This window comes from Pseudopodoces humilis, chromosome 4 (assembly GCF_049639895.1).
Source record: "Pseudopodoces humilis isolate 2021_Gansu_Grassland_sample_001 chromosome 4, ASM4963989v1, whole genome shotgun sequence".
In the NCBI taxonomy this organism is placed as follows: Eukaryota; Metazoa; Chordata; class Aves; order Passeriformes; family Paridae; genus Pseudopodoces; species Pseudopodoces humilis.
Window position 1 is genome coordinate 40283355 of NC_142203.1, and position 24379 is coordinate 40307733.

Consider the following 24379-nt stretch of genomic DNA (forward strand, 5'->3'; position numbering starts at 1 on the left):
TTGGCAAAAGTATATAATCTGCTTTGACAGAATGAGAGCCACCTTTCATATCAATGAGCATACCATAACAATATCTAAAAAAACCAAAATTTTTCAGTATTTAGGCTGAGAGTCAGAAAAGCACTGAAAATATAAACAAAGCCGTGACTTTGATCACCTCTTATAAATTTAAAATTTGATCCTATTTTTAAAAAGACTAACCTAACTGATGTGTATATTCTTGTTTCTGTGACAGCATACTTGGCAGTTGTTATTGCAGCCTGCAGTTTGAATTTTCAGAGAGCTTTGCCACTCTTTGTCATCACTGTCCTAGCCATCTTCTTCATCTGCTGGGATTTTTTAATAGCTAAGTATGAAGACAGAATTTCTGCATTCTTTTCCTCTGGAGACCGATATCTGAAAAAACAGTGGTTTTGGCTGAAATGGTAAATATTATTAACTTTCTATTTATGTAGAATGACAATTCACTAGTCAAATTACCCCTATGATATTTTATTTTAACTTACTTCCCCATAAGAACATGGAGATGGGTCAATCATACATATCTCAATAAAACCACAGAATAATTCAGTATTTACCAGTATATAGATATCAGAAACACATTCAGAATTTCAATGAAGTAGCTAAGGATCAAATGCCTTCACAGAAAGCATAGAAAAATACCGCAAATTGAGATGGGAAAAGTTTGTGGTTGAAATAGAATATGTTCACAAAAGTTCATGTATGTTGCAGCCTTTTGCATTCATTCTACAAACCAGAAAGTGCTTTACTGTTCACAGAGTTTCATAAAAGCGTTAGCTCTAACATTTGCAAACTGCTGAAGACTGGAGTGTATTGTCTCGACACTGCTTTTCCACATATCACCCTAGCAATTTTTACTTGACCTTCAGGAATCAAAACATGCCAGCCAGATTTAATGTTGTATGACCTTAATTTGGGATAGAAGACATTCATCTGGTAGACAATTAGACCTGTCAGGTACTTATTTCAAATATTCCTGCAGTCATTGGGGATATTGAAGTTATCCCCACCAAAATGAAGAGACAATAGAACTTTTAGATCAAAGAAAAAACAAATGAAATGTCATTAAAAAAAGAAAATTAAATTGACCAGCTACCTTCTTTTTCAGCTAGGTCACCTACTAGCTGAGAGAGAGTTTAAAGACTCACTGTTCTCAGTTCAGGAAAACGTCCCAGATTATTCTTAAAATTTAAAAATGGCTTTGCTAAGAATGGTGCTATAAAGATTGTGGTCCTTCTGCTCAGTAGCCACATTAGAGGCCTCACACAGAGGTATTTGCATTAGTTGATCTGGCAGCCTCTCTGGGAGAAGGAACAAAAGGAACAGGAGAGCCCTGAGGAGCAGATGGAATGAGTTGGGTGCAGTTAATACCTGGGCTGCAGTCCTTAAATTGTACATATCACAGATCAGGTGCTTAACTGTTTTCTTCCAAGAGACAGAAAGTGCCTCAGGTGTAGAAAGGTTTACTCAGCATTGCAATGGCCAAGCCATTTTGTGGAGTATTCCTTCAGTGGTTTTAATCCACATCTAAAAATGAAATTTATGTATCTAGGTAGCACTGAAATCAGTGAAAGCTTACTGTTAGACAAAACTGGCATTAAAACATAGCTGTGTTTGTTTCTTCTCTGTATATGGAGTGATGTATTTTGTTGCCTTCTAGTCTGTTGTTGCGATAATTACCTTAAATAAATAAGCTTAACATGGTTCTGATAGTGGGGACCATAGAAACACTTAAACACAGATGTGCATATCTCATGTCATTGTTTCTGAGATAGCTCAACAGACTACAAATGGTTACAAAGAAATGATCCATTTATAGCCTGCTCCTCTGTGAAGTGTGCTTCAGAGGCCCACCAGCTAAAGAGCACAGTGCAAGCCATAAATACTACAGCCTGCCTTGTGCAGAAAGATTCAATAAAGGAAGGAAGGGAAGGAAAAGATGGATGAAGTGAGAAAGGAAGCTATAACACTTCATACATAACTATTTAATAGAAATAGCACCCAGACAAGAGTCTCTCATACTTTCTTTGAGTTTCCCCCCATACTCTGGCTTGGAGGGAATTTCTTCCAGATGCCACCAAAGGATGTTGCCAGAGATGCATCTGCAAAGGCAGGCTCTTGCTGGGTTCAGTGAAATACATTGTACAAAGAGTTTATTCACAAACAGAGATATAAATGCTTTGGGTATGGGAAGGAAAAGGAATATCCCTAATGTCTTTTTCACATTATTGGGATGCTTTTTATTTCCTAGGGTGTTGTGTGCAACTCTCATTGTAACCATCACCTGCTGGCTCATCTTTGACACAACAAAACAAGGATCCCATCAGCTAATCTCCTTTGGTGGGCTTGTGATGTATGTTCTCCTGATGCTTATCTTTTCCAAATATCCAACCAGAGTGAGTATTTATTCCATTATGGATCTTTTGGGATTGTTTTTTTATTCTCTGTCTAAAAATCTATTCCCCTACCCAAGCACCAAGTCTATTAAGAGTAACAAAATATGGGAAAGTAAGAATATAGGCTTGCCTGAGACCAAATGCTGCATTTAATTTCTGAGGGATGTAATTTTGTTGTTGAGGTACCATGTATGGGGTTGTATTAACACCTGTCTCTTACTATTTGGGAAGCTGCTGCCCATCTTCTGTTCCAGCCCTGATACAGTTCAAGCTGAGATAGGCCTTCTCCATTCTTTCATCCACAGGAGCTTCACCACAGTCCTCAGCATATCTTAGTAACTTCTTTGAGGACACTCTCATCACATCAATACAAATTGCCTAGAACCAGAGATATGAAAGACTTTATAGCTCTTAATAAGACTTTATAAGCTCACAAGTTTGGTTTTCCAAACCAAAGCTGCAAATTCAGCAGCTGAGGCTGAGCTGAGGTCCTAATTTTTTGCTCACCCACTCCCATAGGCCCACAAATGCCATTTATTTTAATTTTCCATCAGAAATGTCCACTCTGTTTTGCTGTGGTATTACAAAGGGTAATTCAATCAATTCAATACAAAGGGTAGTTCAATCACTACAATTACCACTTAGCTTTTACTCCTGCTTGCATGCCTCACATACCTCTGCATGCTTTCATTAATCATACATCCATTGTCCAGGTCACCAAGTTTTCCCAATACTTTTTGCGTCTTCCATCAGTGCTGAGATTTTCTTAACAGGTGAAGACCTCTCAGTAAGGACTAAGAACTTGCCCTATCCTTTGCAACTGCTGCTGTCTCCAGCTGAGGTTAAAACTCATATTCCAAATGCTTTGTGCTCTCCCATGAGCCCTCATTACACCTAATTGGTTTGTGTTATTCAAATACGATCTGACTAAATTAGAGAATGCCATCTCAGCTCTTTGTTTTGTAAGTGATTTGATTCAATTTTCACAAAACAAAGATGTTTTCTGAGGCAGCAGAACAGGAATTATCAGTGTACTGAAGAGGAACTCATCATAAGCAGCCACATTTTCTCCCATAACTGCCTTTATATGATGAATTATAATATAAAAATGAGTAGTTCTCAAGTATCAAAAGTCTTTAAAGCTAGAGGACAGAAACAGAGTTGAAATTACCCAAGGACAAATGCTGTAGCAAAATATCTTTATTCTCCGTCCAGATATGTGAAGATCCGAGTCCCCTACAACCTCTTTTGGCAGCTGCTCCCATCCTGCAGTGTAGACCCCCTTACGTTATTTAAATAAACAACCAAAGTGTAAACCATTATTTAAATACCAAGCAGTTTCTTTCTTTTTCTCTCTATTTAGGTTTCTTGGAGACCTGTATTTTCAGGAATAGGAATGCAGTTTATTCTTGGGATTCTTATTCTGAGGACCAAAGTGGGGTTTGATCTATTTAACTGGCTAGGCATTCAGATCCAGGTGAGCTACTGAGCAAAATCCTTACTTGCTTAATGTAATCTTTTGTCTTCAGAGTCTTACATTATATTAGCAGGCTGTTCAAGGATCCATTTGTCCCTTTTTTCTTCTCTTGAAAACTGGATTCTCAGAAAGGTTATTCATTTCCTGAGTTCTACCTTATTCTCATTTATTTTTTGTTCAGTTAATACAATGACCAGAGTACTCCCACTTTTTAATGGCTTTACCATCTTTGGGATGAAGTTACAAATTTGCATCATTGAAACACAAATTACTGTTGTGCCAGGGCACTCATAGGAACTCTTAGAAATGGCTCAACTCCAAATCATCCTTACAATAAACAAAATATACTGAAAAACCATGGGATTTAGGGCACAGCCCTAATTATCTTCAGAGCAGCAACATTCCTGGCACCAGGGACATCTCATAGTCTTCATGACATATAAGAAAATTAATTCAGTTACATACAGATGGCAAAATCCAGATCTGCATGCCAGAAGGATCTCTAGAAAGTTGATGGTATCTATCTGCAGGTATCCTTGCAGACACAAAGTTTTTTTTAAAAGTCTGTTACTGTAAAGCAATGAATACGCAATATCCAAAATACAAATCAGTGAGTACCCACTGAAGGACATTCAGACTTTTCACCTCAGGGTTACTATTCTCACAGCTGTTCTTCACAGGTAATTAAGTGCATGTAAAACCAGACAGTGCAGAATGTACTGTTTCTGTGCACAGGTCTGATGTCTGTATAATCTGAGGGCAGTGGGAGTCATCTGGGTTTTGTCACCAGGTTCTTGGTCTCTAACTGAAGCAAGTCTGGTGCCCCCTTTTGATAGCTTAATATTTTCATGTCTGACAGTCTATCCTGTTAGAACTAATTACTGCAACTTTTATAAACTGTACTTTAACTCCATTTAAAACTGTATTATTAATTCATATATTTGCATCAGAAGTATAAAAATGCACTGGATCAAAATTTAAAAGTAGAAGATTCCCTCAGGCTAGCTTTTAGCTACACTTTTCAAACCTCATTACTTCAGCCATCAAATCTCCATTTTAAGCTGTATAATTCATTGTACTTATTTGCAACAGATGGAGCACAGAAATGCACTATAGTACTGGGATTAAAAAGTAATTATTTTTTCAGCTTAACTTTGGCCTCTATTGCTTTGGGTACTGAACAGAGCACAACAGAGACCCTCAGTTCCATCAAATACAGCCAGCAAAGAGGTTCTGACCCCTACAAATCAGAGCCCAAGCTTCTCACCATATCTCTGCAAGACAAATAGCAATATTTTGTTGGGTTTTGGCAGGTACCCAAAGCTTATCACTGATTTACTTTGCTTTCTATCCCTAGACTTTCCTGGCATACTCTGATACAGGTGCCAAGTTTGTGTTTGGTGACAAATACACTGATCATTTCTTTGCTTTTAAGGTAAGATGTTTGTTATATGCTGTATGTGGCAGAAAAACAATGGTAAGAGGAACCGTATAGCTGGGAAATAAATTGTGTGTCTTGTGATACCTATGTAGTCACCAGAGAAATCAACATATAATCTATTCCTTATTGTTATATTATGAATAGAAAATTTGGGAACACTTTCATTCACTGCCATACACTGAGTTAGATTGCACTTACTTAGTCTAATTATAACAACATATATTGCATGTAGGCAGAATTTTATATCATCTTTGTACAAGGAATAGGTTCAAAGGCTTGTACCTGGCCACTGACAGAAATATTACCTCCTTCCGTCTTCCCCCACCTCTCCATGAGTAAAAGTGCTCTGCCATGCTATGCTGTTGTACCCTTAAGTTCTGTATAGACCACTGCTTCAGAAACTTTCCCGCTGAAGAAGTGAGGAGCCTAGGTGTTTATTTGTTCGTGCCTTGGCAAAGAGCTAGAAGCTGTGTAAACAGGAAGTATTATGTGATGTTTCTCTACTATTGCATTAGGAGTATCACAGGGAGATTTTCCTTCTCTCTCTTAAGAGACCTTTTTGGGAAACAGATGGAATACAGTTTTTCAGCTCTGTGCTTTTAATCTGCACCATCATCCTTCCTGGTTTTGCTCTGAGAAAGTAACTCATGCCACAATGCCTGCTTAGGCTGGAATCAAGAACATACAAAGCAAAATAAACCCCAAACTCCAAACCAACCCAAATAACAAATAAATAAACCCCAAACAAATATGAGAAATATATCAGGACTTACCTGGAGACCATTCTTTTGATATTTCATATATGTGACCATGGGCTTACATGCCTTTTATCTTATTATTTCTTGAGGTGATATTCCAAACTAGATCTTCAGCAAACTTAGTTCATGACTTGAGAAAGAAGGTGCTATCTGTAAAATAGCCTGCTACTAAGAAAAGTCAGAACATCCTAGAAGGGGAAAAAAAATTTAGGCATTTCATCAATAAATATGAATTCTATTCTAAAAGCACCTCTTTTACAACTGTTGTTTTACTTTCCAGGCTCCTCCTACCTTTACTGAGCATCCAAACAACAATTTTGATTCCCAACTACATGTTTTAGGGATGAAATTATTTAATCCCTCCTACCTCCCATGTAATTTTTCCTGTGGTTTTGGCAATGCTTTTTGAATATGATTTTTTCAAGGTGGTTTTGGGTCTGCACTGATGATGCAAAATACTTTGCTTACTAAAACCATAACTAGGGACTAGACAGCCAGAAGTTTGCTTCTGTATAGGCAAACATCTATCAGTTGTATCCTATTCCAGCAAAACCATGGAATTTCTAGAAGATGATAACAGGAACAAGTAGATTATCCTCACATTGAAAAACGAGAAAACAAGTTGGTTTTCAGAGCTGCATATATATAGGAATATGTATGTATATATATATATATATACATATATATATAGTTAACAGAGTGGCAGACAAGTGTACAACAGTATCAAAACATGCTTCATCTGCTTCTCCTCTAGACAGGAAATTCCCTCTTCCAACAAGAGTGAGCAACAGCCAGCTTGTTCTCTCTTGAAACACTTGTCTATTTAGACATTAAGCTGGTCCAAAGTGCTTTTCTGTAGGTCTTTCAGATATTTTATGGGGTTTGCATGTTGCGATGAGCTCTCTAAATTTTGCCTGAAGATATATCAAAGCGTCCTCCAAAGAAAATGCTTAGCTCCTGAGAGATTAGAGAAGGGACAGGATATGTCTTCAGAAAACTGTCAGGAGTCAAATTATATCTATACTGCGTCCTTCACAATATGCTTAGCAGTATCAGTTTTCTGCCAGGTGAAGTGGACTTGTCACCAGAGCAGACACATCCCATATATACATACAGACACTCATATATGTTCTGGCTAGTTCCACCAGTCCCCCGGTGCCTGTGAGCACACAGTTCTGGAAGCAGTAATTAGTCAAAAATGCACAAATTGATGTGCATAAATCAGGTTATTTTAAATGTGTACTTTTGCAGGCAGATGCAGAGTTTCAGAGTTGTGAAAAAACCACTTGCCAACATAAATAAGCACTTCCAAGTACTTTAGTAGATGGAAAAGACCTTTTATAGTGAATCTTCTAACCTGATGACTACAAAAGACAAAGTTTGCTTTGAGCAAGGAAGAAATTAGACTTCTGTTAAGTCTGTAGCTTCTTTTTTACACCAGGAGAATTATGGTACGCTGAGAAAGGCTTTGCTTTGAAGGTTAAGCTTTAGGAGTGTATGAAAAAGCAAGATGTTTCTTAAACATCAATAGTAACTTCTTTAAAGAAAAATAGGGGAAAAGTTAAGCATCAAGCCACAAATAAGAGGGGAGTTGAGAGCAGCCAGTAATTTTGACTTCCTGCTCTGTATGTTAATAACAAAAGAAAAGGCAGGGGAGAAACGTATTAATTTTACTGAACTAAACTGTCTGCTGTTACTGCATGGCAAACTATCCCTACAGAATTGTGAAAAGGATCAAGGAACCAAACTAGAGAGAGACCATTATACTAACTTGTTGAACAGCACAACAATATTGGTTAATTGCACTCTGTCCTTTCAGTGAAAGGTTCTGATCATCAAAATTGAGTTTCTAAATGTTTATCAAAATTTTTGATAGTACCAACTCTCCCCTAGAAAGGCATAGAGTCTATGTACTGAAAGGATCTGAACTAACAAAGTGGTTTGTTGTTTTTCACTGTGTTACTTGATTTTGTTTATAATGCATTATGTCATTAATGAACACAGATGAAAGCTTCCTAGTGTTAGTGGTTGTGGGAAAATGACTGCAGACCCTGTGGACTGGTAACTTAGAGGAAACTGAGGGGTTGTATTCACATTTTAACAGGAGCACAGGGTAAAACAGTTGCTTTTTTCTGGCTGAAATGTGGTTGGTGCACGACTTGAAACCTCTTCCGTGATGATCCCTTATCACCTGTTAAGAGGGATGGAATGGAGGGTGGAGTGGAGTGGAGGCAACACGGCCAGGCTCTGTCTGTATATTCCTTCAAGTATATTTTTGCAGTCAGATATAATTAGCAACCTTCAAACCTTAACCTGTTGCAATTTTTTATTAATAAGAGTATTATTCCTAAAATTATTAGTGTGAATCCTTTATGGACACTGGCATTTGGCAGCGGGTGACACTCTAATAAAGGGCAAGACCTGCTGAGAGGTCTCTATGTGGGTGGTGTGTTTCCCTAAGACAGTCAAACCACCCTCCAATCCAGCAGGACTGCTCAGTTAAGGATCCTCCTAACAGGATGCTGACGGTCTGGTCAGGTACAAGTCTTGGCTTTCCTGAGACACTGACAGACAAATTAGACACGCACTAAGGGACAAATAAGTCTCTCCACACTAAGGGTCGAGGAAGTCTCCCCTTTTCACATGACAGTGGTATTGTTTTAGCTGTAACTAATCTGTCTGACTAATTTTGGACCTTTTGGGGGGATTTTTCTTTCTGTTGTACACTAGCATAGAAGTGGTGGTGTCCTGTGTATTTCACATACTTGAGAATCAAGTTATATTAGTTTTATTCAGGATGAAAACCCAATCAATGTGGTTTTAACAGCCCATCTGAGAGTAGGTTAGACATTCATGCAATTTGTTTAAATTATGTTGAAAGAAAGTATTTTTCAGTCTCCACAGTAAGAGACCTATATTTACTTTTTGTATTTAATAAGTATATAATTCTATAAACTAATGTATATTATGCTAAACTAAACAGTTTCCAAAAATTGCAGTTGTGTTAGAAAACTATGCAGATAAATGAAAATTATTTAATTACAGCACAAACAGGAAAGCTAACAATTTTATAGCATAAGTGTAAGCTTAATGTAAATTTTCAATGCCTGTAAGTACAACTTCAAAACATGACTCTCTTTTCAAGGAATAAAGAACAGGTAACCTCTCTAGAAGTTTATATGATCTTGTGTTTTCAAATCAGGTACTGCCAATTGTGGTTTTCTTCAGTACAGTTATGTCTATGCTTTACCACATTGGATTCATGCAGTGGCTTATTGGAAAGGTATGCATTTTTTCCAATTAGGTGCTCATTTGTCTAGTGTGGGAAATGTTTTGAAAACCTGCAGTGGAGCTGTAGCCTGGAAATAGTTCCAAATGTTACCATTGCAAAATCTTAATTGGCATCACATAGCACACTCTCCCTCTCTCAGTCTGGTTTCATTGCTTGTGTCATATGAATTGCTAGATTTGCCTGGCTTGCTTTAATGTTCCTCAGACACTATATTTACTTAAATCTTCTTTTCTGCCTGCCCTTCTCCCAGTCCTCAAAGTGCAGGGTGGAGATTAAATCACAGGCAGTAGATTTCTGCTAAGCATTTCAGTAGCAATTGCATATACCTTCCTATCACAGATGGCCAGATAAGATCAAAGTAGGTTCCCCACCTAACTCTCTAAGTGTTCATTTCTGTCAGCATCTATGTCTAGTGCTACCATCTACTATAAGATCAAGTCCATTTTCTGTCCTCTCTGCCCAATAAACCTTATCATATGAGGGAAAAGATCTTCCTCTATGGTGTTAGCTAAAACTAAATTGAATATATTCTTAAATTAAAATTACTTTGCCCTTTATATTCACAGGATTGTTATATGGGCACCATGAACATCACCTGGCTGACATTAGTGTGCTAAAATTCCAGTGAGGCATTTTTAGCCTTAATCTAAATTTCACATTTTTTCCCATCATATGATCCAAGTGTTTTTGGACAAGAAGATAAGTAATAAAAACACATCAAAGTATCTCTTTTGTTTAATTTAGTTCAACATTTTTATGTCCAGAAGGAAGCTGGAGTACTTTCAGTTCTGTTAAATTACTCCTCCTCCGTCTTATTTTAGCATGTAAAAATTACATGAATGTGTTATACCTTTAAGCTGAAATCATTAACTCAGGAAGTATTGTAACATGTCTCTGAACTCTTAGAGTGATATGATTAACTCAAGAAGGGCACGGAACAGGCAGAACAAATTTTTGTTGCTGTTTTTTAAATCATTTTAGGTTGGTTGGATAATGCATGTCTTCATGGGGACAACTCCTGTTGAGTCTCTGGTAGCTGCAGGTAACATATTTGTGGGACAGGTGAGTTGGAGCACAGAAAGCCATGCTAACATGTAACAATATTACAGAATATAGGGAAATTATGCTGCTCATTGAGCATTTGTGTATTAAAAAAAAAAATAATCTCTTAGAAAGCTAAGATTCCACTACAGCAAGGCTGACGATTGATTTCCAAAATTGCAGTATGTTCATATGTTGGTAGTGATGCACAGGAAAGGATTTGGGAAGCAATATGTTTTCCCAACAGAGGGTCAAGCATAAATGTAGATGATAGGTCTCCCTCCTAGACTATGAAAAGATAACAGTTTCAGGGTTCTTTTTCAGTTGAAAAGGCAAGTGATATGAAAAGATGGCACGCAAAGCAGGCAAGGGCAGGAGAGAGAGACAGTGAAGAAAACTAAGATCCAGGGCTAGCAGTAAAAGGCCTTATTCACCAAAAGAGTGGACAGCATCTAACAGACCACTTTAATGGGAAAAGCATTAAACACATATTTACAACATCTCCCCAAGCTCAAAAGCAGTGTAGGAAGATCAACAATTAGCATCCAAGCCCAAATGCACTATTAGCATGATATTTTAGCAGTGGTACATCACCACATCACACTGCTTCAAAATTTAGATTGCATGACGCTGCCTCCAGGATGTGCTCACACACATGCCAGAGGGGCATGTTTCACTTAACTAAACAAACATCCTTGTCAGACCTGTGGCTGTCCGTAAGACACTCAGAACTGGAACAGAATTTCTTGGCAGTTTCATTGTGCCTTTCAGGGAGACAGCAAACCAGCCAGAATTGTCTTCAGACATTCACTTTCTTGGGATAAAAAAGCCCCAGACTACTGAAATTTGACCACTCTTTAGCACTAGAATTAACTAGGTCAAAGGTGCCTAAGAGAGTATGATGCAGACATTCATTTTTCTGTCCTTAATAAAAGAAATCTTTGGGCTTTTATTAGGGATTTCTTAATTTGGTACTTGTTTTTCACTTCCAGACAGAGTCTCCTCTCCTGGTACGGCCCTACTTACCATACATCACCAAATCTGAACTCCATGCAGTCATGACAGCAGGATTCTCAACTATTGCTGGAAGTGTCTTAGGAGCATATATTTCTTTTGGGGTAAGACAGTGGAAGAGAGCTAGAAAATATATGGTTTATCTGAAGTCTTTTCAATATTTAGCCCAGCTAAAATGCATTGAAAGTATCCCTCAGTCATTCCCAGTGTTTTGTTTTGTTTTTTTGTAGGAATTAGCCAGAAAAATCCCTGGTCTTTTGACAGCTCATTCTCTTCTTTTCCTTATGAGCAATATGAACTTTCAATGACCTCCTGTAGAAAAATCATCCAAACAACAAAAAGAATTTAATTCCATTCCTACATGTTTGTGCATAATATGGTTATCATGGAGTATTTTCTGTCACCTGTAATTCTAGGTTTCCTCCTCCCATCTACTGACTGCTTCTGTCATGTCAGCACCAGCATCCTTAGCTGCCTCCAAATTATTCTGGCCTGAAACTGAAAAGCCTCTGGTAACTCTGAGGAGTGGCATACAAATGGCAAAAAGGTAAGCTGATCTACGTGCTAGTTAATACTACTGCAAAAATGAGATCTGGAAAAACTAGTCCTCACACATAAATTTTAGGGGGATTACATGGTAGGTGTGCAAGCAATAAGTTAATTACAGACTAAATACTGCAAATGGTTGATTTATGAATTCAGGTGAGTGTGCTCTGTTACAATCTAATGCCAAGGACCTGAGCCAAACTGTATAAACTCTCAAAAGAAAGAGGGAAATGCCTACCTGAGCTGACCTGCCAGGAGGCTTTCCCATTTGTAATGTTGCTGTCTCTTTTCTGTAATGACTGTGCAAATGCATACACGTAAAAAGCAATCATTTCAGCAACAGCAGCAAATTTGTTGCCCTTCTGCAAGGAGACTTCTCTTGAGAATGACAGGAAAAGCAAAAAGGCTTGTAAGGTTCTGTTCCAGAATGGCCCAGTCACTTCTGCAAGGCTGCATGGAGGAAGAGCAGTGACCACTGCCTAATCCTAGCAGTGCTGCAGTTTTGAGATCTGATCCATATCTTGACCAACCTTGAATGTACCAGAATTCAACCTCAGGGCACCACAAGCATATGCTTCAAGTGTCTGCCATGAGGACTGACAGGAAAAGCCTACTTCGCCTCATCACTCCTCTTCATTATTTCCTCTGAGTGTAGAGATATCTTTAGTACTATAATTCTAATCAAGTGCATGTACTTTTTAGTTCTGCTGCTTGTTCTTGAATTCAAGGATGTTCACACTCTGTTTTTCTCTTCATTGGCAAAGTGAATCAAAGAATCTGCTGGAAGCAGCCAGTCAGGGTGCCTCTACCTCCATCGGGCTGGTAGCAAACATCGCCGTGAATGTGATCTCCTTCCTTGCCCTGCTGAGCTTCCTTGACTCAGCCCTTTCTTGGGTGGGCAATTTGTTTGACTATCCACAGCTGACCTTTGAGGTATGGTCTCCAGGTTCTTCATGCAGCTGACATACATGCATAATTTGTCTTTCTCAACTTTAAGTCAGTTTTTCGTACTTGTTTTTTGTTTTAACATGATCTAAACCCATATTTTATTTGCATGTTCTGAAAAATTTCTTAACGGTTAAAGTAAATTTTTTGCCATGTGAGTATTTCTGTATCTAGTAGTTCACATATAGTTTTCCTCTGTGGTGTTCTTGCACATACCTCAGGGTATGTTTTTACAGTAGAGTTTTTTAGAGTAGCCTAGCACCTGCTTCCTCTGACTAGACAGTGCAGCACATCTGTCAGGTACACACTTGCCAAGCCATTAGCATCTTCTTTGGCTAAACATAAAATGGCTTTAGCGTCAGAAGTCCCATCAAATGTTCACTAGGTTCATTTAGATGGGGATGCTGGGGAAAGGCTGGACTTGTCTGAAACCAAACATACTTGATATCAGTTAGTTCTCAATACAAGTACAATATAAAACTTCACCCAAATTATTCAACAGAGGAAATGGGTTTCAAACAGGACTTCTGTTTGAGCCTAGGTCAATATGTCATTTTTGACCCAGTGTAATCACCTAGTTTCAGTGGTTTGGGCCTTTTTGTTTTGCAAGACCCTAACAAAAGCCCAGTGAGAGACATGGATGTAACTTGTGTTACAGGTGCTACAAAAGTGAATAGCCACCCATAACAGATATGCCTTCAGCAATACTAAGTTATTACCCTGCTGAGCTTTCACAGATTTCTCACTGCACCCTTAACACACACAGCTGAGGAAAGGTACAAGTATGCATACCTCAGGCATACTCATGCAGGAGCTGGTATCTTCATAACTGCTTGGTGGTATAAGATTTAGACAGTCCACAAGGAATTGAGACACACAAACATGATGCATGCAGCCAATCTTCCCTTAGGAGAGACATTAACATGTAACCTTTTGTGGGCAAAGAAACCAGCCAGAAATAGTAACTGCTTTTAAACCTCCATTACATTCCCTAAGGACAATCTGACCAAACCCTTTCACAGCTGGAGCTACTTTTTTTCATATAGAAATAAGCTATACTGTGATAAGGGATTTATTTTTCAATTTACATAAATCTTATAAGCCAGGAAAAGTAGGTACAGCTTTAATTGTGTCAGATACACAGCTTTTATGCAGAGACATATCTTTTGTTTACACCAGTTGGAGTCCAATAACCTGATAATTAAGCGTGTTCATTAACACATTTGATTTAATCAGCAGAAGAATTAGAATCCTCAGTTCTCTTATCAGCTCTTTTAGTTCAATCTTCCTTCTTTTCATCAAGCTCCATGCATAATTTGAAGCCATTATTGAGGGAAAAGAAGGCACAGAAACCTTTGTTTTATTTTAGATATAAAATTATGGACATATATATCAATATTTTGTTCTTAATATTTATCTAGAGTCTGGATTAATGTTTTAAAAGTTACTCAAGCATGTCTGACAATTAAAAACTCTCCCAGAGTTCATGGCAGCAAAAATTCAAGGCACATTTTCCTCTGCTAAAATAAAACCATTCTTAAGTTTAGAAAACTTACTGCCTGCTATTGTTCTTTGACCATGTCTTGTCACCTGCTTTTTCTTTTGCATTCTGCAGAACATTTGTGCTTATGTCTTCATGCCATTCTCTTTCATGATGGGAGTAGACTGGGAAGACAGTTTTATTGTTGGTGGACTACTAGGTTACAAAACCTTCTTCAATGAATTTTTGGCTTATGAGCGCCTTTCAAAACTGATTCAAAATCGAGAAAAGGGTGGAAGCATGTACATTAATGGTGTGAAACAGTATATGACAGTAAGTAACATTTTCTGTTCTACAGATTTATTTGATATAATACTTCAATGTTGAAACTCAGCTTATTTTTAATATGGGCATAAGATGGTTGCATATTACTCTAAGATGTGTCTTTGAGCAACAGAGTTCAATTATGAACGTGCAGCATCGCTCTGTGCAGTTGCTGTGACTGTCATTGCCCTAGCTGTCTTGAACAAGCATAGAAACAGAAGGTTGTAGGTTTGGGGAACATACAGTGTCCCACAGGATAGCACACTTAGGACAGAGGCTATCTTCAAGGCACGTTTCTTCTTACCCGATTCTCAGCACTTCTCTATGAGCTACTCTCCCAAGAAAACCTTAAGGAAGAACTTGAGGATCCTCCTGCCCTCAGAGGTTTGTCCAAGCATTAAACTTGAAGAGAGGCATCCAGCAAGCTCTAGCAGGTGGCATTACTGGCACACCTTTGCTGTAGGCTATTATTCCCTCTGCAGAGGGCAGTAATAAGACATGCAGTGCATGGCATACAGAGTCCAACCAGTCTGTCCCAACTGAGCTTTCCAGCCTCATCCCACCTCTCATTCACAGTTAACCCAACAGACGTGTAGCTCCTACTACAGTGCCCTGAGGAAGGCAATGCTAAGGGCATCTTGTGTGTGTGCACAGAGCCAAAGGTCATTCAGTGATCAAAGCTGACCTTTGCAGACATGACTGCTCCACTATCTACTATTCACATGTACAGCATATGCTGAATTTGTCCTGAGCACAGGCAACAAAAACCATTATATCCAACTTTACACCTCTATTGATCCTTCTTTCTCAAATCAAGACTGATTGCCACTGTAGAGAAACCCACCCTGAATTAGGAAGTATTTTGTACAGCTCTTATTTGCTTCTATGAATTAGATGGGATGCTGTGGATACCTGTTATATTAGAAACCAAAACCAAATTCTTGACCACTTGCATTCCTGATTAACTGATCATATTTCACATGTGGTGGTAGAAAGCCAGATGGTATAAATATTCACACCCTTGCCTGAGCATCCGTTACATTTCAGTGTTCCTGAAATTCCTGGTAATAGAATCCTGGGCTAGAATGATCTTCGATGTGCCCAGCTATAGCTGTGCTTCCTTCTACTACATGAATATGACACTGAATTCCTGCATGACTGAATAAGAATTTTTCAGTATGGAATACAGCCTTAAAACACAGATCCTAGGAACTCTATTTCACTTTCCCCCTCTCCCCCCATGTCATACAGAACCTTCACATTCATTTCTAATACCTATAAAGAGCTGTATTAGCTTCCATGGTGAAAAGCATTGAGAAACATAAACAATTTTGATTCATAATGCTGGTAAAAATTGGCTGGAAACCATTATAATTACAGCACAACAGTTCAAATAAGGGTGTGCTTGGCTTCCATTTTTAATTTCTGTTCAGCTTCAGAGCTCTCTAATTCATCCACATACAGATATTCACTCAGACTGAGCAAACAAGTGTCTTCACCTGAGTCATTAATTACATTGCTTCCTGTTTTCAGAGCTAGGAAAGTGCAAATGAAAGCAGGGAAATCAGAGTACACAGAGCTTTTTCTAGGAAAAGCTGGTAGAGAGGGTACTTGAAAAACATTTTCCTGCATTTGTACAGATTGATTGGAAGTATCTACAAATTGCTGTTCATAAAAGAGGAATTAAACCAGAGAAACTTCTAATAAACAGGAAACCTGCTAGAACATTCACTAATTTTCAGCTTGAACCTAAACCACAGTAAATAGGAATTCAGAGCTGCCAGGGAGACAAAAATCCATTTGCTGAGATATGTTGCCTCCTTTCTCCAAATGTTTGAACTACATTTGTTTGAAAGCTTGTAAGGTTTGTAGCCTGATTTCACCTAAAGTAATTTTTTGTCCTGTGAGGGGTCCCTCAACGGAGGCAAAGGCCAACCTTGTCTCTGTTCTGAGGTCCAGGCTTAGTTGGTGTTATCCAAGGGGAGAAAGGTGGCAGAAGTCAGTATGGAAAGAGGCTGTTAAAGGGGATTCCAAACTCATAATGTACCTCTCTGCCTGTCAACACATTAGTGTATCCTCTTCCTAAGGAACCAATTTGCCTTCTTTGCACAGGGTGCAGCATGCAAGAAGCAGCTTCGTATGTAGAGCCCTCTGATTCTTTAGGGACAAAAAAAGTTGGGGATACATAACAAAACTTGAGGTTCAAAAGAGTTTTATAGAGGCATCCAGCTATGAAAAACAAGTTGAGTTATAGCACTCTGACTCATACCTTCAGAAAAGAGCAGCTAAATTGCCACTAGTAAGATAAGATTTTTTTTTTTGTCTTTAATTACTAGTACTCCCTTCAAAAAGGCACAATATATGTGAAAGATAAAATCATCACATGGTTTGTGAATCCTCACATGGGCTGTGGGTGTAAAAGCCTGTGACTTTCAGAAGGGAACAAGTCTACCTTTCTAAAAGACACACCTTGGGCAGCAACCAAGCAAAATATTTATGTACTCGGAGCCAGGAAGCCATGTTTTCAAACCTTTAAATCCCAATGAGCTCTTTCAAACCACTCAGAGGTGTGTCTTTGGTTTTCAGGTTCGCTCTGAAGTCATCGCCACCTATGCTCTCTGTGGATTTGCCAACTTCGGCTCCCTGGGACTGGTAATAGGAGGCCTGAGTAAGAACCACTTTCACAGACAATTTATTTGTTGAGCAAATCCCAAAGAAAGCACCCAAAGGAACAGGCTGGGGGTGAAGCTTAGTAGCATTAGGGGCTGAGCATTGCTGGCACTCAGCTGTAAATGGAAGGGCATCCAGAAGGGGACAGGGTTTGGTGTGGAGGTATTGGAAGAGGTGCTGAAGGCAAGAGGTGCTGAAGGCAAGGGCATCCAGAAGGGGACAGGGTTTGGTGTGGAGGTATTGGAAGAGGTGCTGAAGGCAAGGGGTGAGGGACCAAGCCCTTCTGATAGCCTTCCCCATTTAGACCTCAAACATACTACTACCCATGAGCTTCAGGAGCAGCAGATCAACTCCATAGCATGTTGCTATGAAAGACGAATGCTGGTTTGAAAGATGAATTTGGCTATTTCCCATAAAAATATCACAGATGTGCAGTAGGCTTATAGGGAAATAATAAAAAAAAAAAAAAAAAGGTTTTCAGATCTCAATGGAAAATGAAAAATTGAAAAAACATCTGAGTTTCTCACCAGGCAACCAGAATTGCTGGCAGTCCTCTTTACCCTGAAGCCACAGTAGTGCCAACAGCAGGGCACCACAGAGGAGCAAGACCCAGCCACGGGGCCAGGCTCTTCTGAAGGGCGCAATCATCCAGCACAGATATGCAAACTGCCAAAGGAAACAAAATTAACCATTTTATGGATAAGCCACCCTCTTAACAGAGAAAGCCAACACTGGCACTTGGACTTCAAATAACCCACTAAAAAATGTCCCATTTTTCCTCCATGTTTCCCTTAGTTTAAACTGCAGGGTGGGACTCCTGAGGGGCAAAAGCTGGCTTGTATGTATTTCTATTTGACATACAATTTGTTTTCCTTCCTAGCAAGCATTGCTCCCTCAAAAAAGCAGGAAATAGCCGACGGTGCTTTCAGGGCAATGATTGCAGGAACTGCGGCCTGTTTCATGACAGCCTGTGTCGCAGGTACCGTGCTTGGGTTTGGTGTCCCCTACCATCAGTGATCACCACGTGTCGGTGCACCACCACCACACCATAACTGCCTGGGCTGCCTGTTTTGTGCTTGGTGGAATTAAAAGTTGATATGAGACAACAGGTTCTTGAAAACTAGAATATGAAAAGATGTAAAGATTTTAGTTCTTCCATTATGTCTGTGTTTTTGGGAGGGGGGTATGGTGTTTTAATGGGGGAGTTTTTGGTTGGGTTTTTTTTAGTTAGTTTGTTTGTCTGCCCACAACACATGACTCATAAACAAAGCAAGTTATAGATTAATTACAATCCCTCCTCCACACCACTAGACAGAGGAATAGAGAACTAATTCTGGAAAAGAAATAGAAAAGTGGAATGAAAGAGTGTAAAAGAGAAAGAGTGAGAGAAAAGCTCAACAACTTTGTCATAATGTTAAGTTGATATTTTGAGTGGATATTATTTCCATAGAGCACTTAGGCTCGTGAAATGGTCCTAAAATTTCTCCACAGTTGACCTTATTTTCAAAATTTCAGCTTCAATCTGAGTGAAGAATCACAATGCAACAGTCATTTTAGGAAGTAAATTTAAAAGAACAAATTAATTATTCAAAAGATTAATTAATTTCTATGTTTCAGTAAGTAAAAGTTATCCTCAGTATTTCACAATCCCTTTTCCAGCTCTCTTTCCTTAACATGTGATATACGAAATTGTATGATGAAGGTTAAAGCACTTATATTTCAGTAGTGAAAAAAGATCTTGGTACTTTATGTAGCTAAAACCACTATGCCTGTTTCTACTGCAAGCTCTCTATGTCTTTGTGTTCTTGGTAGCAACAGAAACACAGACATTTTAAGGATAAGCACACACTATTTTCTGAAGGCTACACAACCAGCACACCTGAAATTACATTAGTCTCACAGCCATCCATAATATTTTAATACATGACACTACTCTGCATAACTGAGGAACCAGGAAACCCTACTAAAATGTGTCATTTCACAATTCTGATCTTAAGAATAATATTGTGAACAGCCACTGGGAAAATCTCTCCAAAATAAGAGAATCTGCTTTGGAAAGAAAATTGCATTCCACCCACTCCTGCCATGGCAAATGCTTTCCTTAGGCTCAGGAGAAAGTAGAAAAGCCAAGTAATTTCTATTACCCCAGTTAAGATAAGAACATATTAAAAATGTGTCCAAGTTCCACAACATTACATATAGAAGAAGCTATCACCTTCATACTTTTGTGTCTCCATTACTCTAATGAATAATGACAGTATTTGCAGGAATTTTTAGAGAATATCTAGCAAAGCAAACTCAATTTCAAACAAAACAAGAGGTTCTGTGTTTACTTGCATGTCTATAAATGCATCATAGCTTCATTTTAGTTAATGAAAACACACTGATCCAGAGTGAGAAAGGCATTATTACACAGTATTGATATCATTAAAAGGGGCAGAAAACCAAAATTACCTAAGTGCAACAGGTTGTTGTAGTTTAATTTCTGCATATAAAAAGTAAATAAATTGTTGTGGTTGCTCCTTAATTCAGTTCTTGAAAATGACTCAGATTGGAATTGCCACAGTTGAAAGGTCTTGACCTTGTACCTTTACATAGCCACCTCAGATGGTGATTTTGCATCAGCCAGGATTGCTCATTTGGTCATGACCCCATGACTCACATTCTCAAGCCTTATCTTCCTTTTCATTACTCATTAAGAAAATTGCAACTTATTTCACAGGGATGCTGACTGTCCCTGGTCTTGAAGTTCCTTGCCACATCTTACTAGGAAATGCTTCCAACTTCACGGATTTCCCTGCAAACAGCACAGAGCTGGTTGAATGTTGCAAGCATCTCTTCAACAGGTATTGAGAACCCTTTATCCTCTGAGAGTAAAATTTAGGGATCTCATATGGTCTCTGAAAATGTAATTTATTTTTATTTTTTGTATTTGGGTTTTTTTTTCTTTGGCATTTGTTTTCAGTGGACTAACATGTTTTAGAGGAATGACTGTTCTAGTGCTGTTGATTGTTTTGCTCTTCTTGGGGTATTTTTCTGTTGTATGACAAACACCTACAGAACCAACAAACAATTCAAAATATCTTCGTTGAAACCTCCTCAAGAGAGGAGGGTCAAGCACTGATCTCTCCTCTATGGTGACCAGTGAGAGGAACTGAAATAGTGTCAGGGGAGGAATATCAGAAAGAGGTTCTTCCCTCAGAGGATGGAACAGGCTCCCCTGGGAAGTGGTCACAGCATGAAGCCTGATAGAGTTCAAGAATCATTTGGACAATGCTCTCAGGAACATGGTGTGAATCCTGGGTCTGGTGCTGTGCAGGGCCAGGAGCTGGACTCAATGGTTCTTGGTTTATCTGAAATACTGACAAAAAAATAAATATTTGAACTAATATGTTAATCTAGTATTTGAGGATAGCAATAGCTGAAAAAAAGTCAGGAGCCTTTTCCTCCCTTCCCTCTTCTATCTGTGACTGAAACAGACCTGTTTACATAGAAAACTTTACATGCATTTGAAGTAGAAAAATATTTCAAGATAAATTGTATTTCACAACTCTCTATCCAAGGCAAAGAAAGAAATACTAATATTAAATAAAGAATATATTCAGATGTACTTAACACAATTTCACAAGGAACCAAAGGTCTATTATCAGCACACTAGGGAGTTATACCAGGGACATGAGGACTTTATACAGAAAACCAGAAATTATCCTGATAAAAACGGAGAACATCTGGATATGGCACTGGGCTGGTGTTTGGAAAGTCTTCTCTCTGTTTTGTTTCTCATGAAAATTTTAACACATCTAAAGCTGCTTTGGAGAAAGTGTGTGTTCCCATGCGCATATGAGTGTGTGTATATACATTTACTGCAGAGAGAGAGATTCCCATGACAAAATTCTGTGATTCTGTGAAAATAAGTTTTATCTGATTTCTGCTTTATTTCCTTCCCCAGTGCAAATCATTCAGAGGAGATCTTTCCTGGAGGAAACTACAGTCTGAATTCCTGGAAAGTGTGTTGCCAAATATCGGGTCAACCTGCTTTTCATTGCCCTTAGGTTAAGTTTTCATTTTTTTGACAGCATAAACCACATATGAACTGTGTTCCATGGAAGAAAGGAAATAAAGAATTTCCTTTGCTACAAGTGTGAATTTTCCCCATGCAGTCTTTATTTTTCATCTCTTACCAGCCCAATTCCTCTGACGTGCTCGGAATTATTTATAAATTAAACAAGGATAAAGAGAAGATACCTCTTGCTGCAGAAGAACATTTCTAAGCCTGATTCTCCTGCTTTTATTTTCACCCTGAAACTAACTAATTTAACTAACTAATTTTGAAGATTAAACTGCTATAGGCATGGAGAAAATCAGATTCAGAATATTTGGCTGCCACTTACAAAAAGCTATGAACTAGAAATAATATTTGGAGTTGCCATCAATTTCTAATAGTATTTCTGCCCTTTTTGATGGCAAAGAAGTCTTTACTGCATGAAGAGAAATACTGAGAAATCTGCATTTTCTGCAGAGATAGCTATTTTTATATATATATATAAATATATATACATATATAAATACATACATATATATATTCCTACCTATATCTAGGTAGCTATAGCTGCAAATGAACTGATCTGAAAACTTGTTCTACCTCATCAGCTTTGCCATTGAAACACCCAGACTGGGGGCTAGCCACTCTATGCCACAGCCTTCCTCCTCCTCTTGCCCACAGGAGAGTGCAGGAGGTTGGTTCCTATTTAGAATTAACTCATATGAATGAAAATGTCCAGCATCCCAAGTAAAGTTTCCTGTATTAATTCTTCTAAATCTATGTTTTTAACCACTGTGAAAATTGATCCTGGAGTCATCAAAGAGGAACCTTTACACACATTTGACCATTATCAAATGCTGGAAAAATCAGGTCCATATCATGACTATTCCCTGTCAAGCAAATTTAAGGTAGGAGACCTCTACAGGAAGTAGAAAAAAAGAAGAAGAAAGTATGTTATAATTTTAAGCTTCAGAACTTTCATGGACTCAAAAACTGATAAATTCTGTGAAGAAATAGGGAGAGATAGAGATGGAGAGAGAGCGATTGCTATCCTATGACATCATTAATGCTAAAGACTTGGGGAAAAAAGGTCAGAACTAAAGTACAGGAACATCAGAAAATTCTGACATGTTCTGCAAATAAAAATTGTGCAGATGGTCTATTCAGGTAAAGCAATTACTAACTTTTCAATCTTCCAATAATTGCTGCAGAATCTTTTCCAGGAAATCCAAGTTCATTAACTTAGACAGCTGCCAGTACAGCTATTTCCAGGGGTTATTTATTTGAACTTACTGTGAAAGTGCTAGCTTCCTGTAAAGCTTAGTTTATTAACTTAATCTCCAGAAAAGTTATAAATGTCAGTATTGCTAGTACTTGTGGAGTTTTACCTCTGCTTTTATATTGCTAGATGTTTTTCTTTGGTCTCATCCACCTAGGTTTAGGAGACTGTATGTCATCTTCCATTTCCAGTGGTTTTAAAGGATGTTGATAATTCTGATTAGGACAAATATGTGATCATATATTTAATGTGAACCCATCCTAAAGAAAATGCATGGATTTGATCCAGCATGCTGGTTATAGCAGCGGTTAGATTTCAAGTAAGTTTAGAGCCTGAAATAAATACATTATTTTAAGGAAAATTAATCAGAAGCATTATCTCTCATTGTCTCGAAGAGCACTCCCCACGAGCACTGTTTACAAATCATCACTGGCACTCTCTCTCTTTGCTACTCCCTACCATGTTCTATTTAATATCAGTCTTTTGAAATGGCTACTCTTTGCATTTCACAATTGCATGGTGGGTAAAAGGGCTAATTGGGCTAGTAAATATAATCATGTATAAACTGCTAAAAAAGCCTTTCATATAGCTGCATGTAGCAGCCTTCCTCCTGTAGAAGAGATGTGGTGTGTTTCTTTTCAGGACTCCTCTATAGTTGGATTAGATAGAAAGCAATTTTTGCAGAGTATATACGATATTTCTCTACATCTGCTCAAGGAGGTTGCCCACCTGGCAATGGCTTAATCAACAGACAAAATATGTGGGACATTACATCCTAACTGTAACAAAAAGAGAAGTGAAAACAGGAGGGGATTTCTACAAAGTACCATATATGTGCCAGTGAGTATTTTACCTGTCCTTGTAATGGTGCTAGGAGTTCAGTGTAGAGCTCTTTGTGTTTCTCTCAACATGAAAGTGGAGTAGTGCATTTCACCAGCTTGGACCCTGAGCTATCAGTGCCCAGGAACACATTTCTGACAATACCAGCAGCAACAAATCTGCATTACAGACCTCAAAAGAGGTATTTGATTTAATCAAATGCTTGCTAGCACCTGTGATGAGTTGACCTTGTGGTGGTGGGATGGATGCCAGGTGCCATCAAAATTGCTCTATCCTTCTCTGATGTACAGGTGAGAGAAGAGCCAATTAAAGATGTATGGCTTGAGATGAGGACAGGGAGAGATCACTCACCAAGTTCATCTTAGGCAAAACTGACTCACCTTGGGGAAGATTAATTTATTGCTGATCAATTCAGAGTAGGTTACAGGGAAACGAAACCCAAATCTTTAAAACCCTCTCCTTGACCTTCCCCTGCCTTGTGATCAGCTATACCTGTGATGTTCTTTACTTCCAACCCCACCAGCCAGCAACCCAGACTGATGAGGAACTGGGGTTGTGGTCAGTTCATTGCATGATGTCTCTACCCATCCTCCCTCAGGAAGAGGAATCCTCACAGTCCTCCCCTGTTCCATTGTGGTATCCCTGCTGTAGCAGACAGTCCTCCACAAACTTCTCCAGTGTGAATCCTTCGAGTCCTTCCATCAGCTGCAATTTTTCATGAACTGGTCCAGCATGTGTCCCTTCCATGGGGTGCAGTCCTTCAGGAGCACACTGTTTCAGTGTTAGACCCCAACAGGGTCACAAGTCCTGCCA

At 38.6% G+C, this 24379-nt stretch overlaps 1 protein-coding gene across 2 annotated transcripts in view; it reads left to right on the top strand.

Annotated features, from left to right (window-relative positions):
* Positions 1 to 21645, top strand: part of SLC28A3 (solute carrier family 28 member 3) — a 36930-nt gene extending 15285 nt beyond the window's left edge. The window contains exons 5-18 of one of the 2 annotated variants that reach the window (XM_005522744.3): positions 236 to 425; positions 2273 to 2417; positions 3781 to 3894; positions 5252 to 5329; positions 9296 to 9376; positions 10367 to 10447; positions 11419 to 11544; positions 11857 to 11987; positions 12751 to 12919; positions 14547 to 14744; positions 17322 to 17403; positions 18286 to 18384; positions 20128 to 20251; positions 21355 to 21645. In XM_005522744.3, the coding sequence (XP_005522801.2) occupies positions 236 to 425; positions 2273 to 2417; positions 3781 to 3894; positions 5252 to 5329; positions 9296 to 9376; positions 10367 to 10447; positions 11419 to 11544; positions 11857 to 11987; positions 12751 to 12919; positions 14547 to 14744; positions 17322 to 17403; positions 18286 to 18384; positions 20128 to 20251; positions 21355 to 21457 (1721 nt within the window). In that variant the 3' untranslated portion in view covers positions 21458 to 21645. The remainder of the gene's footprint in view (positions 1 to 235; positions 426 to 2272; positions 2418 to 3780; positions 3895 to 5251; positions 5330 to 9295; positions 9377 to 10366; positions 10448 to 11418; positions 11545 to 11856; positions 11988 to 12750; positions 12920 to 14546; positions 14745 to 17321; positions 17404 to 18285; positions 18385 to 20127; positions 20252 to 21354) is intronic. The other variant, XM_088054332.1, reaches the window with a different exon arrangement.
* Positions 21646 to 24379: the final 2734 nt, after the last annotated feature.